Raw genomic sequence first — 18974 nt, 5'->3', positions numbered from 1 at the left:
AATATATACACAGGTTCTTTTGTACTGGAATTGAGGATAAACATCTAAACATTGAGGCCCCACATACTCAGTTTTAATAATTTTTGTTTCAATTACTTTTTTTTTTTTTTTTGGAATTTCTTAAAATGAAACAGAAAATCAAGAAAAAGGGAAAAAACTAAGCGGTTTCTTCACTCCCTCGAAAGCATAAAAAACAGATGGCTCCTCCTAATAGTTAGTATCGCCTCTGTCCCCCTCACGCACGCTCGCTCGCTCCACTCTCACATGCACCCATTTGCCCATTTATAGCCCTTCAATCTCCACCACATTCTCTATCCCAATTTCACCACCTTCCTTACACTCCTCTTCCTTCTCCTCCTCTGTCTACTCCGTTTTTTCTTTTTCGGTGTTTGTGAAAAAATAAATAAATAAATAACAGAGCCATGGTGGTTCCGTCACAGACAGCATTAGACCGTTACTCTGTAATCAAAACATGCAAGCCTACAGGCTTCTTCTCTGGGATTCCTGTCATAAACCTGACCAACCCTGATGCCAAGACCCTCATAGTTGAGGCTTGTCAGGAGTTTGGGTTCTTCAAGTTGGTCAATCATGGAGTCCCATTGGAGTTCATGACCAGATTGGAAGCTCTGGCTATCAACTTCTTTAATCTCCCTCAGTCCGAGAAAGATAAGGTTGGCCCTCCTGACCCTTTTGGCTATGGCAACAAGAGAATTGGCCCTAATGGTGATGTTGGTTGGATTGAATATCTGCTCCTCAACACCAATCCTCAAATCACTTCCAACAAAACTTTCTCCATTTTCCAGGAGAACCCACAAATTTTCCGGTAAAATTTTGAACGCTTGAAGACTCCTTTTCTTCTTCTCCCTATCTTTCCTCTGTCTCTTATTGTAACAGAGGAAATACCATAATATAGCAAATGAATAACATTATTAATATATTCTTCTTGTGTTAATGGTTTCAGCTCTGCTGTGGAAGATTACTTATTGGCAGTGAAGAGAATGGCCAACGAAGTACTGGATTTAATGGCTGATGGATTGGGGATTGAGCCAAGGAATGTGCTGAGTAAGCTGCTGAGTGATGAGAAGAGTGACTCATGCTTCAGGCTAAACTACTATCCACCATGCCCAGAGCTGCAAGCATTGAGTGGTAGAAATTTGGTTGGGTTTGGGGAGCACACAGACCCACAGATAATTTCTGTCTTAAGATCTAACAACACCACTGGCCTGCAAATCTGTCTGAGAGATGGGACTTGGGTTTCAGTCCCACCTGATCAGGCCTCCTTTTTCATCAATGTTGGTGATGCCTTGCAGGTACAGTTGATTTCAGTTTAGTTTTTATGTAAATATATCCTTTTTCTAGGCAAAAAGATTGCAGCTAATTTTGTTATTTGCATTTATCAGTCTGTGTCTTCCATGTTGAAAATAAAAACTACCCTCAAGTAAAAATAAATAATTCTATATTGGCCCCATATCTAGTTTTTACTAGCAGAAGTTTCATCTTCTTTGATTACTTGGAAAAATTTTGGGTTCAAAAGTACAAAATGGATTTTTTTTAAAAATTGAATTTTGTATATGGGGTTCTAAAATATGCAGGTAATGACCAATGGAAGGTTTAGGAGTGTGAAGCACAGAGTTATAGCTGACACAATGAAATCAAGAGTTTCCATGATCTACTTTGGTGGTCCACCCTTGAGTGAAAAGATTGCACCTCTACCATCTGTTTTAGCAGAAGGGGAAGAAAGCTTATATGAGCAGTTCACATGGTGTGAATACAAAAACTCAGCTTACAAGTCAAGGTTGGCTGATTACAGGCTTGGGCTATTTGAAAAAAAACTGCAGGCCATTTTAGCAAATGTTTAGGTTTTTGTCAAAGCTCAAAATAGGTTTGACAGAGTTTACTGAAATTCCCGTAGATGGAAAAGCATATAGGTCGTTCTTTTACTTTTCTTTTGTGGATTTTTTTTTTCTCTCTCTTCTGGTTTAAATGTAACAGCAAATGCAGCAGCTTCTCTACCATCAATGCAAGTTATCATCATGTCATCATGTATACAATACTATCCCAAATGTTTGTGTCAAAATTCCTTACAGGACCCTCAACCTTTTTTTTCTTTTTTGCCTTTTATCCAAAACTAATGAGTAATAACTTTTACCAGATTGGGGGGGGGCTTCCCCACTTCTCAGATAATTATGGCAAGCAAAACTCACATCTCTGGTCAGATTTCCAATTGCCATCACTTTTCTAGTTTTCTATTCTCAATTGCTTGCAAAAATATCACCATCACATCATACCATGAATCAGAAAAGTTTGTGTACATTGGTATTTGACACAATAATTCAACTCACATACAAATAAGCCCAATTGGCCCACCTATGCAGCCAACCACAGCTTCAATTATTAGCTTTACTATGATTCACAAAAGTTGTTATTGCACCTATTTGCATGACTCATTAATTGGCTTGTCATTTGGGAAACTGAAATGTTGCAAAATTAAAATACAATTAAAGTCAATATGATCTTCAAGTTCAAAACCTTCATGGGTAAAAAAGAAAATGCACTCTGTTGTAAGCAAGTGATTGGACTGTAATTTTTCAAATTACACTGTTACACTAGCAATTTTGTTAAAAGTATTATTGAAGAATATTAATATTATCAGTTCATGGTTTTTAGGGGAGTAAGTCCCTACCGCCCCCACCCACTCAAAATAAGAGGGCTCAGCCTTAGAAGATCCTGAAACCTGAAAGGGAAAGGTACACTTGAAAGAGTCAAGTCACACTCCCAAAGAGTTTGTATTGTATTGACCATCCAAGTGCACTTCACTATCTCAGTCACAACCCCTTTTCTGACTCAGCATTTCATCAACCATTAATTCTACCCAAGGAGAGATGCTACTTAGTTATCATTTTTCACCTTCTAATGGATCAACTATCTGTCACAGTACAAATTTATTCTTATTTACATAATTGATGTATACATGTACTCAGATCAGATCATAAACTATAAAGCCATATATTTCTACTTATTGATGCATACCATTAGATTATAAAACTATTGACTCAATGACTTTCATGTCGTTATTTCAAAATATTTTTCTTTGAATTGGTCTCTAGAGGCAAAAGATCAACGCAGATAGGCATTTTATGTGTTAGAGTCTCATTCAAACTAAGGACCACATCCGAAAAATTTTTTGTAGTCACAGCTCACAGGCATGATTGCAATTCTAAGAAGTGACGTGTATAGTGATAAGAACACATTCAATGTTGCCGACTTAGCAACTCCTTGTGCCTGAATATAAATTTCAAACAGAGAAATTGCTAAATCACATCCACATCCGCATCCACACACACACTCAGTCACCTTCATTTCAGACTATGGATTTTAGGAGAAACCAAGTAAAAGGGGGATCAGAGAAGAGTCATTTGACCACTCGCTACAGGCAGGCACAGCAGATACCTCCCAAAAGGCAATGTTGACAATGCAAAATGTTCCAATTTTTGGGTACCCTTCAACGTCATTGGCTTTGCACGGCCAGTGTGGGGATTTTGAAGTGGGTATAGTATCTCTCGAGGCATAATTAATTGGCACCATTTTAGAAAGGCAATGAAACCAAGGGGAAAAAATAATAAATAAAAGCAAACTTATCCACTGGGTTCTCCTTTAAGAAAGAATATTACTGCGTGGGTACGACTTTAGGTCCCAAAGTAGAATAGAATATCCTGTACATGAGAGTGATATTTCAGAGATATATGGCCAACAATTATCTAGTGCTGGCCACTCGCAGGAGTAATTCTCGTCCCATTTTGGATTGGAACAGACGCTTCTAGTCCTTAGTAGAAAGGCCACTGTATTAATATATAAAGGGCGAATTGAATTAAAATTTTGGTTATCAAGTATAAACTACATTACAAAAAATTATAATTAATGTGTTTTAATTTAATATAATATTTAAATATTTTTAAAATTATGAAATTTTGAATTTAAATTTTAATTGATGGTGCCACCAATTGTAAGCATGGCATCGAAAAGTAAATAGATACTCCTTTTTTTTAGTACTTTTCAGTGTTTGGGCTGGACATGAATCAATATTTGTTCTTGTTTCACTTTCCATAAATTGGGGGTTGTTTTGGTAAAGCAGCATTGATATATTAATTAAGCAGTGGCCACAGCCATTTAGAGGTGGCAATAGCGCCTCTAAATAAAATGCAATTATTTCTATTTTAGTCAAGATTTTCAATGCATTTAGCGGTATCAAAATAGGATTTTGCAATGGAATTACACCTTCACGAAAAAGGGAAAAAAAAAAAAGTTATATGTCGGATTTTTTTTTTTTAACCGAACAATATTGATATTCAAATTCGAGATTTTATAGTTCTTAATACAACTCTAACAGTACTAGCTAAAGTTCATTAGTAAAAAGATGGTATGTATAAACAATTTAATGGTGATAATTCTCAAATTTTCTTTTACATGAGATTAATTAACGCCGAAGGAATCCTTTGGCCATTGTGGAAGGCGCTCTCCACCATCATCAAATTTCTTCATTTCTACCTTTGTCTGCATGGCTGTAAGTCAAAAGCCAAGAAACCTGTGTATTTTTTTTCCCTTGTATGCATGTGAACCTAACAAGATGCTCTTCCTTGTTTTGTCACAGCAGCCAGCAGCACTAGCCATAAAGACATGCAAATAAGTTTCGGCTGAAATTCCTATAATAGACCAACCATAATTCAAAAACCCTTATGGTTAAGGCTTTTGACCATAAGGGTTTTTGAAGAATTTGGTTTCTTTAAAGCGATAAACCATGGCGTTCCATTTGGAATCCATGACAAAATTTGAATCTGAGAAAGACGAAGAACAACCATTCATTTATGGATACAGATTCAACCAAGCGATAATTATGAATTTAATTGGTGTTTCTGCCATATATTCTTGTTTCATGTTCATGCTTGGAAAGAACTCAAGAAGGATTTTTTTTTTTTTTTTTAACTGGGGGTGCATGTATTGAGTGATGGACGATTTAAGGTTGCTGCTAACGTACGGTTCAAAATCTAGGGTTCCAATATATTCTTGGAAGGGCCATCGTTGAGTGAGAAGAGTGCACCCTCGCATGCCCGCATTATAATTGAAGGACAAAAGAGCATGTACCAGCCTACTAGGAGTTCACACGGGATCAAAACAAAACTTTAGCATTTTTATCTTGACTCGGTGACAATAGGCTGGTTCCATTTAAGAGAATTGCGAGCCAATGATGTGTGTACTTACAGAATAACAACAATAAATAAAGAATTCTCCTTTTTTTAAAAAAAATATATTTTGTTTTCAATAGAAGTTTGATGAATTATATAGGGATATAATTGTTGAATTTGGTTGATTAATGTGTGTAATTACAGAATAAATACTTTGGCACAGTTAGGTGTAAATTGTGAAATGAAAAACATGTGTGGCAGTAATATTGGACTGCAAAGTAATTAATGAGAGATGAACATGTTGGGATATAGCTAAAAAGCAAAATGTCAATGAGGTAGGGTGCAGCTCCTGTGTATCAAGGTCATGTTGATGTAAACTTTTTTTTTTTTGGTCTTGGCTTTGCTAGTGTTGTACATCGAATTTTGTATGTTAGTTGGGAAGCACCAACTAAGACAAGATTGACCTTTGATGCGTCCCAACCGCAAGTGCACGGGTCGTACAAGTAGTATAGAAAAATATCGATCCCACGAGGAGTTGTGTTAATGATTGAATTTTCGATATAAAAGTTGACTAAATTGAAGTATTTATGAGATTAAAATGATGAATTAATGGGTAATGGAGTGTGAAATCTAATTGTGCAAAATTAATATTCTATTCAACAATGTATTAATTAAACTAAAATTGCATCAAATAGAAATAAGCAAGTTCAAATATGGCAATATTTAAATTGGCAAATGATTAAATTCGATTAGAAATTAACAATGGTAAAAAGGCGATTCCGGAGTTCGGGATTTCATATTCGAGCTATTTTGGGATTTTAAATTGGTTATCCAATCTTGTGATACTAATGGGTTTTAAGGAGATTAATTCTTAAATCCTTTGAATTCCCTTTCGAGTGAGACAAAGAGTGCCTTAATCAAACTAATCCTACTTTCGTGGAGTTAGAATTAATTAAGACCCATTAAGTTCTTTAATTAATCTATGAATCCTCTTAATCCTTAGCCTATTTCTAGGTCTAAGTTAATTAAGTCCAATTTCCTGATTATCTATCACAAGGCATTCTCCTTTCGTTGCTTCAACCATGGATTAAGAACATTACTCAATGGGATCCTACATTAAGCATGTCATTAAGCATACAAGAAATGAATAAAACTCATTAAGACCACAAAATATAGATTACCCAATCAAAATCCACAAAATATCTCAAATATTACAACCCTTACTCCAGAATCAAAAGTAAACTACTCACTATCCATAATGCTTACAAGATATGATGAGTTTAGATGGAAATAAAGCTTTAATCTAAACTAAGAAGTAAGAAATTAAACACTAGAAATGTAGAAAAATGTAAAGGAAGGAAGAAATCTGCAAATCTTAGTTGAAAATGGTGTGGAAGGTGAAATGACTCCTCAAATTCTGCTTAGCCTCCTCCTTTCTTCCTTTGCTCCTTGCCTCCTTTCTAAAATGAGAAAATGGGACTATTTATATCATTTTTCTGACATGGAGCCCTAAAATAGTATGTTCTAGGAGGAATACATTAAGGGAATCTTACTTGACTCATTAATGAGCTCTTTTTGGGACTGCATAAGTGGACTGCATAAGTTATGCAGTCCCTTATGCACATTTCGGCTGATTCTGGGTTACTTATGCAAAGCTGCATGACTTGGTGCATAGGTTATGCACAATTTCGTGAATCTGCATAAGGGAGGCGAGAATGTGCATAAGCTATGCAGTCTCCTTATGCACATTTCGGCTGGTTCTGGAACAGTGTTCTTCCTCCTTATGCAGAACTGCATAGCTTATGCGGCAAGTTATGCACAGTTTGGTCAATGCATATTTCAGCTTGAAAACTTGTTTTTGGCATCTTTTTGCTGTAGAAGACACTCCTCAATGGCAAAATTCTCTTTAGTCCTTCAAAAACACCATTTTTCCTACAATACAAAGCAAAAATTACAAATTAATCCAAAGTTGACAATTATGGAAAACTAACTAAATAACTAATGAAATTAGCTAAAAATGACTAATAACCAAATAAAATGATTGTGAAATTAGACCTAAATGACTATGCAAAATATGTGCATCAAATACCCCCAAACTCAAGCTTTTGCTTGTCCTCAAGCAAACTTTAAAATGTGATGCAAAGTTTTTAGGGGTGCCTTATCCAAAGAGTTATGAAAATCACTCATTAAGGTAACTTAACACACCTTTAGCCATACCAACAATCCATATACCCATCCTTCAAAATGCAAAGAATTTAATGCTTATCCAAGCTTTCACCGCTTAGCCATCAAGTCAATTATCATTCAAATCCCCAAACCAACTAATCAAAAGAGAGAGTCATGCTCAAAAGGAATTCTAGGACAATTGATAACCAAAGTATCTCTATATAGAATGATGGAATTAAATGAATGAATGGATAATTTTCCAATCCCATAGGCAAATTCCCTACTCCTATCTCCACTAATGTAGCAAATACTATCAAGAGATCAAAGGTCTTTTTAGGGATGTAATGGGGCCATGGGGTTCAAAAATGAGGCTAAGAAGAAAGATGGGTAAAAAGGATTCAAAGCATGAGAATATTTTCAATTTTGAAACATAAGGTACACTTTATTATATATTTTTTTCTTTTTCTCTTTTTTTATATATATGGGAGAGAGAAATACACAATGAGGATTGTCAAGTGCTAGCATAGTTTACAAAACAGATAAAAATGGAGGGACATTTTGATACTTTAACTTGTATTTTGCATTTTCTTTTGATGATTGTCCCTAAAATTGCCACCCCCAAACTCATTTCTTTTAATACTTTGGGTGGATTTCTTTCATTTTGAATGGCAATAGTGAAAAGCACATATACTAGCACTTTTACAAGGTGACAAGTATTTCTTCTCCCTTTTATTGTATTTTTTTCTTTTCTTTTCTTTTTCTCTTTTTTTTTTATGTACCTAATATTGTAAATAATTATTCTCATGAAAAGGGTTGGAGTGTTTGGTTCATTGGCTAGGTAACAATAAGGATTTCAAGAAAAATTAGGGGTAAAAAAGCTCAAAGGGGTTTACAAGGGTCAATTTTAATTAGGAAAAGGGCCAAAGGTTTAAAATGAGAAGGTTTAAATCAAAGAATGCCTAATCATCTCTCTTTTCAAGTACAAGCTGGTATTTCGCCTTGAAAGGTTTAGAAAATTTGTTCTAGGATTGGTGAGACATCATTTGACTACCTTATATCCAATAATTCCCTCTAAACACTTCCATCTCCAAATGACTAGTTGGGTGGCTTTTTGGCTAAGAAGATATAGGCAAGGGATAGACACTTCAAAACCTTGCACCTTTTAGGAAACTTTCAATCCACAAACCCAACTAAAAGGTGAGTCAAATCACTTTCATAGGCAACTTTTCAATACTCAAGGGATTTGGCAAAAGATTTTAATGCATGATGCATGATTCCTAAAATGAGTAATGCATGAACTAAATGGAGGAAGTCTATTTGTATGCAATTTGTACAATTTCTAAGTGATGTATAATGTGTGTGTAGATGTGTTATGTATATATATGTATGGATGTATATGTAAAATATTTACAATATATGTAAATGAAATGGGATGAGATGTTCCTATACTCAAAATGTGAAAAGTAAAGCCAAAAATCAAAATGTGCACCCCCAAACTCAAAATTGGACATTGTCCTCAATGTCTCAAGCAGCAGATAACCAAAACTCAAAGCAAATAATATTGACCAGGAATTGTAAAAAATGAAGAGCAAAAAGAAAGAGTTACCTGGTATGAGAATTCAAGATAAAGGAATGCATAAGAAGCTGCACAGGTTATGCGGAGTTAAGTGCTGTCCAGAACATGTGCATAGGTAAGGTGCATAAGCCATGCAGTGCTGCATAAGAGGCAATAGATGTGGCATAGGCTATGCAGGACAGTTGCATAAGGGAAATACAGATTCTGAAGTAGCAGAAAGGGTTGCACGCTATGCAAAGGTTATGCATGAGGAAATTCATAGGTATACAAAAGCTGCATGGAATTGGCAAGGGAAATGTACAACCAAAGAAAAGTATGGGAATATAGACAGAGTATGGGCAAATATGTACAAAAAGGCAATAAGTGCAATAAAAATCAAAGAAGACGAATGTAATAGCTATTCAATAAAACTTTAAAGGAAACAGAATTTAAAAGAAACTAATTCAGAGCAAATCAACAAAATCCAAAACAAAGTATAAATGTTTGAACATATTTACAAAGAAAAGGTCCTACAAGATTGAACAAAAGTAAACTAAACACTAATCTATGTCTATTGTTTTTCCTTTGTCCAAGGATGTTGCTAGAAATGATGGTGCAGAGGAGGTGATGGAGGTGGGGTGGCATGCCCAGAAAATCATGAGTTGCTTCACCATTTCCTTGATTCTTCTGTTTGTCCCTGGTTTCCATGACAAGGTCAAACAGTTGCTCATGACGATCCTTTAGTGTATCAAGACCACTGTCAAGCTTCCTATCCACAAAGTAGATATCATCACTAAGCCTGTCGAGGTAGGTGAATAAGGCTTTAGTGTTGAATGGAGGAGGTGCTGTGGATGAGGTAGGTTCAAATTGTAGGAGGAATGGGATGAGCAGAGCTAGCTGGAGTGACCTGAGTATGCAGAGGGGGTGGGGTAGGGGTACAAGGGAGATGTGGGGCTGGTGTGAAAGGTTGGGTTCGGTTGTGCAATAGGCTCGATTTGCAGGTGGCAGTGTCATCAAAATATGATAAATGGAACCTGTTTTGGTTAAGTGTGCGATCAAAATAGGAAGTGTCCTCAAGTGCTGGGATTGAGTGCTCTGCAGGATTAAAGCCAAAATGTTTGGCTATGACAGTGATGAGTCCACCCAAAACAATATCACCAATGGATTTGGTGGCAATATGCAGCACATGTTCGCAAAAGAAGTAACCTGGAGACACCTTAACTTTGTGAAATGCACACCATAACATAAAAAGTTCAGATTTGCCACACGAGTAACTAGTCCCTCTGCCCAATATGGTGCTAGCCATCAACCTATGAATAAACCTAAGTGCAGGGTCAAGGATTTGGGATGTTTTGGACCTACCAGCAGAGAAGGTTTGGGGTTGATTTGTTATGATTCTCCAAAATTGGGCAGATTCGGATGCCCTTATTGGCTACCTCTACTCCGATGTGGTACTCTAAAGAACCCATCAATTGCAAAACCAAAAATGCTATGAAATTGATCCAATGACAGCTCTCTATTTTGCCCCAAGCATCTAAATGTCATAATTGGCTTATGGTCTACATCATGCAAGTTGAGGGTAGCAGAGAATGAAGAAATAAACTCCAAAACTAGAATTGGATAAACTACCTCTTGCTTATGCACAAATTCTGTCCAACCCATACCGTCAAGAAATGCAACTACATTATCAAATAAACCCAGAGATTGTAGAGCATCAGCAGATATATACCTAGTAGGTTGTACTTTCCTATCCTTGAGTCTTTTGAAAGCGGCTTTTTGAATTGTATCAGGGAGAGGCCAAGGCAGTTTGGATACAAATCGGGTTGTCCTTCACTGGAAGAAGGTGTAGAGGCTGGAGCCTTTGGTTTTTAGGAGGTGGTTCCAAAATGGGGTGGGTGGGTCTTTGCGTTTGGACAGAGAGGAGGAGCAGAGGGCATGGGTCGCACGGATTTGGACCTAATTTTGCGTTTGTATGTGGTTGATGGAGGTGGTGGTGGTGTCGTTTGTGGTGGAGGATTGGAAGGGGGATGTATCGAAGACAATGGAGTGACTTCAAGAGGAGAGGCGGGGCGGGAATGGGGAGGGGAATCCATGGTCGATTGGAGAAGAGATGGAAATGTAGGGGGATTTAGGGTTTTTGTGATTAGAGCGCTGGAGAAGATGGGAGAGAGGCGCGAGAATGCCTGAAAGAAATGGAGGATGAAGGGCGGTCGTGGGGTTCAAGAGTCGGGAAGTGGAGGTGGTGGGAATGGCTTTCTTTGAAAATGAATTTGAATCGGGTTGTAGGAGACTGCATAAGGAGAAAATGATTTATGCATAACCTGTGCGTGTTTCAAAAGGATTTATATTTCAGAAAAGTGCTTATGCACAAGTGCATAGGTTATGCACTGTCCTTATGCATGTTTCGGTGACCCTGAAATGGTGAGGAGCGAAGTCATGCGGGAGTGCATAAGTTATGCACTCCCCTTATGCATCTCTCGGCAATAATTGTTTTTCAGAAACTTGGGTCATGCAGATGTGCATAAGCTATGCACTCTGCTTATGCACTCTGCGGCAATTTTTGGGATTGAAATTTTGTTATGCGTATGCATAGGCTATGCACATTCCTTATGCAGTCTCGGTAACTTTTGGGGTTTTCTGTTGGTTATGCAGGAGTGCATAGGCTATGCACTCTGCTTATGCACTCTTCGGCTGAATTGATTTTTTGGAGATCTTGGTTATGCAGAGGTGCATAGGCTATGCACCTTCCTTATGCACCCCTCGGCAAGAATGATTTTTCTGGGTTTTTGGTCATGCAGAAGTGCATAGGTTATGCACTCTGCTTATGCAACCTTCGGCAGAATTGGAGCTGTGGAATTTTGGTTATGCAGAAGTGCATAGCTTATGCACCTTCCTTATGCAAACTTCGGCAGAGAGAGAAAATGAAGGATTTGAAGTTATGCAATTGTGCATAGGTCATGCACTCACCTTATGCAAGTTTTGACAGATATGAATTTTGACAAAATGAGGTTATGTGGTTGCATAAGCTATGCACTCTCCTTATGCACTTGCAATAAAGGTGAAAAATGGCAAGAATTTTGGTCATGCAGGATTGCATAAGCTATGCAGTTGCTTATGCACAAGTTTAACAAGATCAAGAATGCAATAGAACATGGATTGCAAGTGTGAAAGATACCCTGGAATGATGAAATATAATTCTATGAAGCACAAACCATGAGAAATTTGCACTAAAAACACATCAATATATTCAAAATTCATCAAAAGTGCATCACATAAGCATGTAAAAATGGATCCTACATAAAAGACCTTTGAGAGCTATGCCATTTTGACTCAAATTCTGCAAATCAACATTTAGCACATAAAACTCCATAAAAATCTGTATAAAGTTGCATCAAACCACAAATGAGAAATGAAATCTCCAAGATTTGCCAAGAAAATTCAACATTTCTACTTTGAATCCTACAACCCAAAGAAGCTCAAAGCGCAAAAATGACTCACTTACCACCATAATATCATTATAAGCACAAATATTAGAAAATTACCCACCCAACCTCACCAAAACACATGTAACTGCAGATTTTATTGTTGCTCTGCATAAACCAGATAGCAATTTCTTCACCAACCTTTCTCCATTGATATACATCCAACCTCATCAAAAATGCAAGTCATTGGCTGCAGACACCTTTTGCTGCAGATTTTATTTTTCCTCTGCATGAACTAGATTGCGGCTCTGCCAGATTATGCAGCAAAAGCTTATCAGTTCTTTTGAAGGACTAAATTTGTCAAGTTAAGAATTACTTCCCCAATAGTTCACCAGCCCTTCTTCATTGAATTACATCTACAAGAGACAAAATTTAACAATGTCAAAAATTGAATTTGGGGAGATTTAAGATAAAAACAAAATTAATGAAAATGAAAGTAAATCAACAAAAGCAAAATAAAAGGACTTGGGATGCCTCCCAAGAGGGCTAATTATAGTCCTTAGTGGACTTTTCATGAATTTCTTTGAAAAGAGGTGAGGATTGGAGAGCTTGTAACACTTGCTCCTAGTATTGGGTCTCCGTTATGTAATGCTTCAATCTATGCCCATTGACCTTAAAATTCCCAGATTTTTCACTCCAAATTTCTATTGCTCCATAAGGGAAAACCTTAGAAACTCTATATGGACCAGTCCACCTTGACTTGAGTTTTCCAGGGAACAATTTCAATCTTGAGTTGAACAACAAAACTGAATCACCTTCTTTGAATTCCTTTTCCTCGGATGCTTATCATGCCAAACTTTAGTTCTTTCTTTGTAAATACGGGCACTTTCATAAGCATCCATCCTCAATTCCTCAAGCTCATTAAGTTGTAACAACCTTTTCTCACCAACTTGCTTAAGATCAAAATTCAAGGTCCGAATGGCCCAATATGCTCTATGTTCTAGCTCCACAGGTAAATGACAAGACTTACCATACACCAACCTAAAGGGAGTAGTTCCTATAGGGGTTTTGTAGGCAGTCCTATATGCCCATAAAGCATCATCTAGTTTGATAGACCAATCTTTCCTAGAATTGTTCACTGTTTTCTCCAAAATATGCTTGAGTCATGTTAGAAATTTCAACTTGTCCTGAAGTTTGAGGATGGTATGGGGTAGCTATCTTGTGCACTACACCATACTTCCTCATTAAGCTCTCAAATTGCTTATTACAAAAATGGGAACCCCATCACTAATTATAGCCCTAGGAGCTCCAAATCACTCAAGACAAATTTTTCAAAAATTTTACTACCACTCTAGCATCATTAGTTGGAGTTGCAATAGCTTCCACCCACTTCGACACATAGTCAACCCCAACTAAGATGTATCTATTACCATATGAAGGAGGGAATGGCCCCATAAAATCTATTCCCCAAACATCAAATAATTCCACTTCAAGAATATTATTTAGGGCATTTGATCTCTTTTGACAAATTTCCACTCCTTTGACATTTATCACAATCCAACACAAATTTCCTCACATCCTTAAAAGATTTGGCCAAAAGAAACCAGCTTGCAAAATTTTACTAGCTGTCTTAGAGATGCCAAAATGTCCTCCATAATCAGAAGCATGGCAATGATGCAAAATACTCTGGATTTCCTCTTTAGGAATACATCTTCTAATTAGACCATCACAACATCTCCTAAAGAGTAAAGGATCATCCCATCTATAAAACTTCACTTCATGCAAGAACTTTTTCTTTTGTTGCCATGTCATACCTAGAGGTAAAACTCCACAAGATAGATAATTCACAAAGTGCATACCAAGGTAGTTTAGCAACAAGAGAGAAAAGTTGTTCATCCAAGAAAAACTCATCAATAGGATTTCATCCAATTCTTCACCATCCAATTTCAACCTACTAAGATTATCAAGAACTACATTTTCAGCTCCTTCTTATCTCTAATCTCCAAATCAAACTCTTGTAGCATCAGAATCCACCTAATGAGCCTTGGTTTGGCCTCCTTTACTGAGCAAATGCACGATGGTCGCATGATCTGAAAATATAACCACCTTTGAGTCAATAATGTAAGGTCCGAACTTTTCCAATGCAAAGACAATTGCCAAAAATTCCTTTTCGGTTGTTGCATAATTTGTTTGAGCCTCATCCAGTGTTCTACTAGCATAATAAATAGCATAAGCCTTTTTGTCCTTTCTTTGCATAGTTGCTAGCATCACACATAATTTCAAAAGGTAGGCTCCAATCGGGTGGTTGCATGATTGGTGCGTGATGAGAGCTTGCTTCAACTCGCAAAGGCATCCAAACACTCTTGGTCAAATTCAAATGGTGTGTCATTACTTAACAAATTAGACAAAGGTTTAGCTATTTTAGAAAAATCCTTAATAAAGCGTCAGAGAACCCGCATGTCCTAGGAAACTTCGAATTCCCTTGACATTGGTAGGAGGAGCCATCTTCTCTATCACTTCAACTTTGGCTTTATCAACCTCTATTCCTCTGTTAGACACCAAATGTCCAAGCACTATCCCTTCCTGAACCATGAAATGACACTTTTCCCAGTTTAACACAAGGTCAGTATCTGCACATCGCTGCAAAATTTTAGAAAGGTTAGCCAAGCATATATCAAAGAAGATCCATAAGCAGAAAAATCGTCCATAAAAACCTCCATTATGTCTTCAATGAAATCTGAGAAGATTGCCATCATGCACCTCTGAAAAGTGGCTGGTGCATTACACAACCCAAATGGCATCCTTCTATAAGCAAAGGTTCCATATGGGCAAGTAAAAGTGGTTTTCTCTTGATCATTTGGATGGATAGGGATTTGAAAAAAACCTGAATATCCATCTAAATAGCAAAAGTAAGAATGCCTAGCTAGTCTTTCCAACATTTGATCAATGAAGGGAAGTGGAAAATGATCTTTTCTAGTGGCAACATTTAATTTTCTGTAATCTATGCACATTCGCCAACTAGTCACCGTTCTAGTGGGAATTAATTCATTATTTTCATTTTTGACCACTGTCATTCCACCCTTCTTTGGGACAACATATGTGGGCTTACACCAATCTTTATTCGAGATGAGATATATGATCCCTGCATCAAGCAACTTCAAAATTTCCTTTTTAACAACTTCTTTCATATTTGGGTTCAACCTCCTTTGATGTTCAATAGATGGTTTACAATTTTCTTCCAAACTGATTCTATGCATGCAAAAATGTGGGCTTATTCCTTTAATGTCATCTATGGTGTATCCCAAAACTTTCCTAAATTTTCTCAACACTCTTAACAACTTATCAGCCTCTAAAGTACTCAAGTTTGCATTTACAATTCTTTGGATAAGTGTTATTAGTGCCAAGAAATTCATACAGTGAGAAGGAAGTTGCTTAAGTTCTACCTTAGGTGCATCTTCTTCCTTGAATGATGATTGCTTAAATTCAGCTTTTTCCTTTTGTGTGAGTTGAAAACTGGAGCGAAATGAATGGTGGACTTCCCTCTAAGTGTTGAGTATATGCGGCTACATGAGGGTTGTCATAGTCTATGCCTCCTCCATGAACCAAACAATTTTCAAGTGGATCTTACGGATATTTCTTTACAAGTGTTCTTCAACCAGCTCATCAATAATATCAACTCTCAAGCAAGTATCCTTGAATGATGCTTTTTCATAGTGTTATTGATATTGAAAATTAATCGCTCTTCACCAACTCTAAGAGTAAGCTTTTCTCCTTTCACATCAATCAATGCTCGTAGCTAGAAAGGGTCTCCCAAGATAATTGGAATATTAGAATCTTCCTCCATGTCCAAGATGACAAAGTCAACGGTATATAGAACTTTCCAACCTTGGGGCACATTCTCCAAAATCCCTTCAGATACTTGATTGTTAATCAAGAGAAATGTGGGTTGGCTTTAGATCTCCCATGTTGAGCTTTTCATAGATAGAAAGGGGCATAAGGCTAACTGGCCCCTAAATCACATAGAGCTTTTGTAGAACAAGACTCTCCAATGTGGCATGGAATTGAAAAACTCCTGGATCCTTAAGCTTTGGAGGAAGTTTCCTGGAGGATAGCACTACATTCTTCTCACAAAGCTACAGTTTCATCATCTTCAAGTTTTCTCTTATTTGAGAGAATTTCTTTCAAGAATTTTGCATAAGAGGGCATTTGTGAAAGAGCATCAACAAAAGGCACATTTATGTAAAGTTTCTTCAAAACCTCTAAGAACTTCCCAAATTGCCTATCAAGCTTGGCTTTGTGAAATCTTTGAGAAAGGGAAGTTGTGGCTTGTAGGGCTCGGGAGGTATATACTTCTCTTCTTTTTCTTCAAATTTCTCCTTACATTTTTATTCACACACTTGTTTTCCACTCTCATCGGTTCCTTTCTCATTTTCTCTCTTCTCACTTTTCACTCTTCTCATCATTTATAACTTTACCACTTCTTAAAGTAATAGCTTGACAATGCTCTCTTGGATTTTCTGGTTGACTTGGAAGCTTTCCAAAAGATTTGGCACTTGAGGAAGATGCTTGTTGTGCGATCTGGTTTTCCAAAGATTCTGTTGTGTGTTTGCATTTGTTCCAGCCTTGCTTTCACCTCTCTCATCTCCTCATCATGCTTATTTTGGTTGGCAAGAATCTGTTGCAATAAAGCTTGTGGTGGAATTTCGTTCTTCTTTGTTTTGGTGGAGGGTTCATATTTTTCACTGAAAATTAGGCAATGGTTGCCTATTTTGCTGATATGGAACTTGACTTTGCTGTTGTGGTTGAAAATTCTGATTTTGAACTTGATTTTGCTGATTGCCCCATGAAAAGTTGGGATGATTCCTCCAATTTGGATTATAAGTTTGAGAATAAGGATTCCCCATTTGCATGATTCCATAATTACCATCATATGAAGCATGTACTCCATAATCTACTCCAATTTGGTAGTTTCCTCTGCATAAGCCACTTGTTGTGAACTTCCGGTGATGATGTTGAACTAACCAACATACTCAAATCTTCCATCTTCTTAGCAAGGACATTTGTAAGTGCATCAAACTTTGCATTAATCATGTTAAATGGATCAAGATCATACATTCCAGCAGCTTGCCTTTTCTGAGTTGGAGCTGGTCCTCTTGGACTACTCCAAAGATGAGTATTCTTTGCAATTTTCTCTAATAACTCATAAGCTTCATCTTCATGCTTTATAATAAATTCTCCTCTGTTTGAGCATCAATAATTCCTCTGATTGCGGAGTGACATTTGTGTAGAAATTACGATTTATCATCCATTTTGGAATGGCATGATGTGGGCACAATCTTTCCAATTCCTTCCATCTCATCCATGATTCATAGAGAGTTTCATCTTCTCTTGTCCGAAAGATGTCATTTGATTCTCAGCTCTTGAGTTTTTCAGTGGAAAATATTGTGCAAGAAATGCATCAGTTAGTTGCTCCCAATTTGTAATGGAGTTGTGAGGTAAAGAATCAAGCCAATCCAATGCTCTATCTTTCAAAGAGAATGGAAATAGCTTCAATCTTGCTGCATCATCAGACACTCCAGGTTGTTTTTGCATGTCGCAAATCATAGCAAATTTCTTCAAGTGTGTGTGTGGATTTTCAGAAGGATGTCCTCCAAATTGAGAGTTTTGGATCATTTGAAGAACTCCAAAATCCATCTTGTATTGTTGCATCAATCCTTGGTCTTGCTATGCTCTCTCTCAAGTCATCAAAACGAGGAAAAGCATGATCCATCATACTTCCCCTAGGCACGTTTGCATTAACAACTTCTTCTCCTTGGGCTTCATTTTCATTGTTTTGACCATTTCCAGCATTACCAACACCAATTCTAATTCTTTCATCAGCCATATTTGCTTCTAATTCAGTTTCTCTCGAAGCTTCCTTCCTTCTTCTGGTTTCTTTCTTGTTGGCCTTGCAAAATTTCTCAATTTCAGGATTGAAAAGTAAGGTTGTGTCACTTGAGCTTCTAGCTCTTCTCATAAAAGATTAAAGTACCTGAAAAAGAACAAACAAACACAAAATGAAAAGATAACAAAGATAAAACTAAAAACAACTAAAATAATCAAGAATTCAATCTTAAACAAACAACTCCCCGGCAACGGCGCCAAAAACTTGATGCGTCCCAACCGCAAGTGCACGGGTCGTACAAGTAGTATAGAAAAATATCGATCCCACGAGGAGTTGTGTTAATGATTGAATTTTCGATATAAAAGTTGACTAAATTGAAGTATTTATGAGATTAAAATGATGAATTAATGGGTAATGGAGTGTGAAATCTAATTGTGCAAAATTAATATTCTATTCAACAATGTATTAATTAAACTAAAATTGCATCAAATAGAAATAAGCAAGTTCAAATATGGCAATATTTAAATTGGCAAATGATTAAATTCGATTAGAAATTAACAATGGTAAAAAGGCGATTCCGGAGTTCGGGATTTCATATTCGAGCTATTTTGGGATTTTAAATTGGTTATCCAATCTTGTGATACTAATGGGTTTTAAGGAGATTAATTCTTAAATCCTTTGAATTCCCTTTCGAGTGAGACAAAGAGTGCCTTAATCAAACTAATCCTACTTTCGTGGAGTTAGAATTAATTAAGACCCATTAAGTT

General features: G+C 36.9%; 1 protein-coding gene and 1 non-coding gene across 2 annotated transcripts; both read left to right on the top strand.

Annotated features, from left to right (window-relative positions):
* The first annotated feature begins 238 nt into the window (after positions 1–238).
* On the top strand, positions 239–2051 carry LOC110661811 (gibberellin 2-beta-dioxygenase). Its single transcript, XM_058136853.1, has 3 exons — positions 239–823; positions 962–1310; positions 1593–2051. Exons 1-3 carry the CDS (start codon positions 423–425, stop codon positions 1857–1859), a joined length of 1017 nt encoding a protein of 338 aa, XP_057992836.1. The 5' UTR covers positions 239–422; the 3' UTR covers positions 1860–2051.
* Positions 2052–17638: 15587 nt separating this feature from the next.
* Positions 17639–17744, top strand: LOC131174224 (small nucleolar RNA R71). The gene has a single exon (XR_009144472.1). It is a non-coding gene; the product is annotated as a small nucleolar RNA R71 (small nucleolar RNA).
* Positions 17745–18974: the final 1230 nt, after the last annotated feature.

Source organism: Hevea brasiliensis, chromosome 15 (genome assembly GCF_030052815.1).
Source record: "Hevea brasiliensis isolate MT/VB/25A 57/8 chromosome 15, ASM3005281v1, whole genome shotgun sequence".
NCBI lineage: Eukaryota > Viridiplantae > Streptophyta > Magnoliopsida > Malpighiales > Euphorbiaceae > Hevea > Hevea brasiliensis.
This window is presented reverse-complemented; position numbering and strand designations above follow the sequence as displayed.